Source organism: Pyrus communis, chromosome 9 (assembly GCF_041283825.1).
Source record: "Pyrus communis isolate YQ-2024b chromosome 9, ASM4128382v1, whole genome shotgun sequence".
Taxonomy (NCBI): domain Eukaryota; kingdom Viridiplantae; phylum Streptophyta; class Magnoliopsida; order Rosales; family Rosaceae; genus Pyrus; species Pyrus communis.
Window position 1 is genome coordinate 7,859,264 of NC_142573.1, and position 5,359 is coordinate 7,864,622.

Genomic DNA, 5,359 nt, shown 5'->3' on the forward strand with positions numbered 1-5,359 from the left:
GAGAGAAGCTTCTAATAGAGGGAGAGAAGGCGTGAAGCCTTTTGATTGGATGAGTGTGACCTTACCCCAAAGAGTGGGAAACTGATCTTATCCGGATTCTTTTACTTAATTCTTTTCATCAAATAATCTGAATTCTTGAAATTTAATTTAAGAATTAAAAACAAGAGTCTATTTTAAAAATTATAATAACTTTACCGTTGCATCAAATTTTAAAAGTTCAAATTATTTGATGAATTAAATAGAAGGAATCCGAAGAGGATTCCTCTCCCAAAAAGTGAAAGCTTTGTTTCGTAGAAAACAATCCCACAAACAACAAAACTCGTAAATCAGATATTTCTTTTTCAAGTATTGCTATAAAGAATAAATTTAAAAATTAAATTTGTAAATTAAATGATGTGCTACTAATAGGAATAAACACATTTATCAACGTTTAAGTAATAAACCAATCATTAATTTCTATGTCCTTTAGTTTTTAAATTTTTTTTTCTAAATTGAGTAATGTTATTTATACCATGTTTTTATACCACATTTCTATATCACTTTAGATGACATCTGATGTGAACAGCAACAATCATTATTTAATTAACTAGTTTTTCTAAATTATTAGTTTATTAAATAATAAACTAAATTTAAAATTTTGATTAATTCAAACAATATGGCTGTCCACATCAAATACCACCTAAAATCGTCTAAAATATATTACAAAAATATAGTATGAATATCATTACGCTTCTAAATGTAGTCTTTTCTAACATTACCCTTCTTTTTACACTTCTAACAACCGACAGTCAGCCTGAAAACTATCACGCCTATGTAGGCAATGACATCACACCCAGACGTGATCATGAGATTGCAAACATTTCCCACTTTGAATTATGAAAGACCATTCCTTGCGGAGAGGAGGAAAACTAGAGTCTTGTTAATCATAAAATCTCTAACTTTTTGATTAAAATCTAAAATTTTTAATCTAAAATATTTAAACTTTAAAACAAAACTATGCTTTTGCTCTAATAGTTGTAAAATATCATAATTTATTTTTATAAACATTTTAAAAATATTTAAATTCCGAGAAAAGTTGAAAATTCACTAAACAAACCCTATGAAACATGTATTTATAGAGTTTTTAGATGAATTTTTATTTAAATATTTTTTAATTGTTTTAATTTTTAGATTTAATTTTGAGTCGATAGATTATTGTTTTTATTAAATTTGATCATATTTAATCTTAGCCGTTGGATTTAATGTATATAAATTTTTAAAATTGCCCAAATTTTCTGTTTTAACTCAGAACTTATTTTTAAACCCAACAATTAGAGAAAGATTGTGTTAGTTTAAAATCTAACTTTTGATGGGCCAGCCTTTTAACCTTGACCTAAATTTTGGATTAAATTTGTCTAAATTTTAGGTTTTAATTCAAATTTATTTTAAACCCAACCATTAGTTTAAAACTAATTTAAAACTTAAAGTTTTAGATTTTAATTTAAAAGTTGAAGATAGAACACCAAAAGCAAAAGGAAAAAGAAAAGGGAAAGCAGTAGAAAAAGAAAAAGATAAAATGGAGACATCATTGTGTTCGTCGTCTTCATGCCTGCCAGCGGATGTATTTGCAGATGGCTTCAAGGATTGTAGTAGACTGGCTTATGCAAGAAGAGTAAACCTAGGTCGAATAAATTGGATTATATTTTATAACATAAATAATGTATCATAAATAAAAAATAAGTACATTAATTAATATTTTAATAATAATTTAACAATTAGATTCTTGTTAAAATTGTTTACTAAACTAAACTGGAATAGGAATACAAATGATATTAGTTCCATGTAGATTGTTTACTAATTCATTAGAATCGGAATTAAAACTAACTTGATTACTAAATTGTCCTTATTAAAAATAAATTATTTTAATGTTATAATCATTGAAAATTAAGTTTATCTATATAAAATTAAATTTATCTTTACAAACTTTTATCTTTTCTCCCTACCATCCTCTCATCCCCATCTTTTCTTCACCGACTTCCAGAGCACTCCCATATAAAAGCAGATGCTTTAAGCAGAGAAGGGCCTAGACCTAGTCCGAAGAGGGAAGAAGAGAAGTGAGAGTGAGGGGAACAAGTGAATCGAGAAGCATTGCGGTTCGATTTGTGAAGAGGGTGTTGGTGCAGCAATGGCGCTGGCATTCGATGAGTACGGGCCGCCCTTCATAATACTGAGGGAGCGGGAGCAGGAGCAGAAGTATCGATTCAGATAACCACAGATCCTGCCACTGCCTCCCATTTGGAGGACACCAATTCAAGGAATTCAATTACCACCTGTTACTAGAGAATCCGACTCCGGGAAATTCCGGAGTGTGATTCCGGAATTCATTTGGGTTCCACACGATTTTTGATTCCTCCCACGTTAGTAAACATCGGTGTAATCTGTAATCGGAATTCAATTCCCTTTTTTTTTATTCCCATTACCCTTACTTAAACGCGCCATTAGTTTTGTAGTTGTCATTCTATGAGGCTTACTAGTAATAACTTTCAATGTTTTCATTTCCTTTGTGTTTGGAGATTATGGAGTTATGATCCAATTAAGTATAAATTTACTTCAAGGAGTTATGTTAATCAAGGTGTTATTAATACAAAATCTTGTCGAACATCCTGCACATGGAATTTCTACAAGCTTAACTACTACATTAAAAAGCAAAATCGTAGCAACGGACTTGTTGGCAAGGCACACTAATGATCAAAAAAGGTTTTTTTCACAGGCACAGAGCTTGCATACTTCTAAAGGTTAAGGATCAAATCTTTTACAAAGCCATATGCACACAGCTGAAACTATTCAGAATTCCAAAAGTACAGTTCCCAAAAAGATATAAGATGATCCTCTCCATAGGCCTAATGGCACCACATTCTGCTTACCAACACTTCACATGTTCATATAATAACTGCCACTGCTGGTTATTTCACTGCAAAGAGACATTTGATCAGAAGTGCTCCCATCTGGCACAGAAAATATGAAGGTGTAACAATTTCGGAGACGAAATGTTTTGTTGCCCTTGATGTCGCCGCCTCTCTTATTCTGGTAGCCAGGGTAGTCCGATTTATTGAAGATCACTTTATCACTCAAGATCAGGCCAGCTTCCTCTGCAAGTCCTTCCACATTCCATCTGTGATAGGGGTAGTCATCCCGGGTTGTAACATGAATTTCCCCACCATAGCTAAGCATGCAACGGGCACTTTCGAAAAATCCTTTCAGCAACTCCCTGTGCATTCTACATCCATTGAACCCCAAAATCCATAAACATCAAGGGAAGAGCAATTAGGTAACTAATTAGTGCATTAATGATGGTATATGAAATTTAATGATATGAATAGGTGAAAGCTTAAAGAATCTGCGGTTTATAGAGCTACCATACTTATCTCCCTGCAGCCCGTTACACAAAATTGATTAACCATGCCTGAAATACTTCATAAAAATTTGGAACTATAGCATGCCTTGGATGATAGCACTCACCACTTCTCTTTTTTCTTTTCCAATAAAATGCCAAATTCAACTAGCTGAAAACAATGTGCAATATTCTACCATATATATAGTTAGTTCACACATGTGAGAGGCTTGTAACTCGGTTAGTTAAGAGCCCCAACATCTGTATTCCCAAACTCGATTCCCCTTCCCCAATATCGTTTGTCTTAAAAGAGCAAAAGGTTGGTTCCTATATAACACAATCAATTCATCATTGTTTCGCAAGAAAGGGGAACTTGTGTATTATGCAATTGGAGGATAGGGTTCGAACTTGGGACATCTTCCTGAATTGTAACCAAAGAATGTTTTCGTATTTGTCAGCGAATCCAAGGCCTTACTCCCCATGAATTGAATACTATGATGAATTAGACTACATAAATGATGAATGCAAATAAAATTACCTAGTGTGACATTAAAAGCATGGACAAAAAAAAATGAAATGTTAATTGAATTAGTGACTTACTGAATAAGCTCATAGTCCTTTTCACGTAACCAAGAGTAATGACCTGCATGAGGAAAGTTGAAGATGATGACATCAAATTCCCTCCATTTGAGGACAGGATGGAGGTCCATCTTATGCGCATCAACTCCATGCAGCACCAAGCACCCCATCCTCCTCAACTCTTCCAAATGTGACCAACTGCTCCAGTGTTTTGCCAACAAAGAACCTAAAACATCAAGTCGAATCGATCAATCTTGCACCAAATCATCGACGGAAAACATCTCAAGAAAATCAAACAAACTCAAAATTTAATTTATTGCCAAAAAATGCAGAGGAACAATTTTATACACATCCGATGAGTACCCATTTGAAAATTGTACCTAAAGATAGAAACTTTCATCAAATAAATCACAGAAAAGCAGAAAACTCAAGAAACCCAAAATTATAAATTCCATAAAGTTACATCAAATGAGTACCCATATGCATAAAAGATTAGGGTTTGAGAAATGTTACCTTGGGATTCAAGAGAAGTGGCCACCATGTTAGTAGCAGACCCAAAAGCTCGAGCCAAGCAAGCAGAAAACGAGAAGTCACCTTCCCCAACAAGCAGTATCTCTTGAGAGCTGTTGTAGTGCTCAATCCACCTCTCCATTTTTGCTTAGTTGCAGATTTCAAGTAAAACAAGGTCAATGTTAGTGGAAAGAAGGAGGACTCCCAGTGATCAAAACACCATGACGGAGCAGACACCCTTCCAGAGAGTGCAACAGTTATTTATTTGTTTTATAGAAGAGAGATTTGGGCTTACGGATCTGTTGAGCCTTTTGGTATGTTGGTCCTTTCAGTTTGTTCCCGAAAGTAACGCCATAAGGCCCATGAAAGCGGTGTCATGTGTGTCGATTTTTGTTGAGGACTTGTGAGCCGGGGCGTCTTTTGGGGAGCAAAGTGTTCGACCGCAAAAGGGTACCCAACAAAAAAAGTTCAAGTGGGACTTACAAATACGATTGCCTCTTTTCCAACTTTCTCACTTTTTTTTCTCAAAAAAGCTTACCCACTTTTTTTCTTTTAAGCAATTTAATAAGAATCCTAATAAATCCATTTCATTGTTCTATTTTTACACTCATGTTATAATTTCACCTGCCATAAAAAATTAAAATGTTATTTCTCCACCTATCATTATTCCTAAAATAACCTGTAATGTTTTTTTTTTCAAAGAAATATTAATATGTTTTTAAAGAAAACCAGCATGTTTCCTTAATTGCCTACCCTAGCTTGCACCAGAATGGCAGAATCTCCTTCCACCCCCCATCAAAAACCAAAACCTTTGACAGTTGCTTGGTGGCATCTCCTTAGGAAAGAGTGAGAAACAGAAGGTGGAAAAAGAGAGAAGCACAGTGAAAGAAGAGAGAGAAA

The 5,359-nt window shown here is 34.0% G+C and overlaps 1 protein-coding gene across 1 annotated transcript; it reads right to left on the reverse strand.

The window, feature by feature from the left end:
• Positions 1-2,654: 2,654 nt before the first annotated feature.
• Positions 2,655-4,689, reverse strand: LOC148694161 (uncharacterized protein At4g26485-like). Its single transcript, XM_088699631.1, has 3 exons — positions 4,463-4,689; positions 3,971-4,175; positions 2,655-3,256 (listed from the first exon to the last, which is right to left on the reverse strand). The coding sequence occupies exons 1-3, from the start codon at positions 4,599-4,601 to the stop codon at positions 2,911-2,913; spliced, it is 690 nt and encodes a 229-aa protein (XP_088555757.1). The 5' UTR covers positions 4,602-4,689; the 3' UTR covers positions 2,655-2,910.
• Positions 4,690-5,359: the final 670 nt, after the last annotated feature.

Bases quoted from the DNA above. Each gene is read 5' to 3' on its own strand.
- LOC148694161 (XM_088699631.1), bottom strand. From the start codon at position 4,601: ATGGAGAGGTGGATTGAGCACTACAACAGCTCTCAAGAGATACTGCTT. The intron at 4,176-4,462 runs GTAACATTTCTC...TTGATGTTTTAG, and splicing joins CACTTCTCTTGAATCCCAAG to GTTCTTTGTTGGCAAAACAC. The intron at 3,257-3,970 runs GTAAGTCACTAA...CAATGGATGTAG, and splicing joins AAGGACTATGAGCTTATTCA to AATGCACAGGGAGTTGCTGA.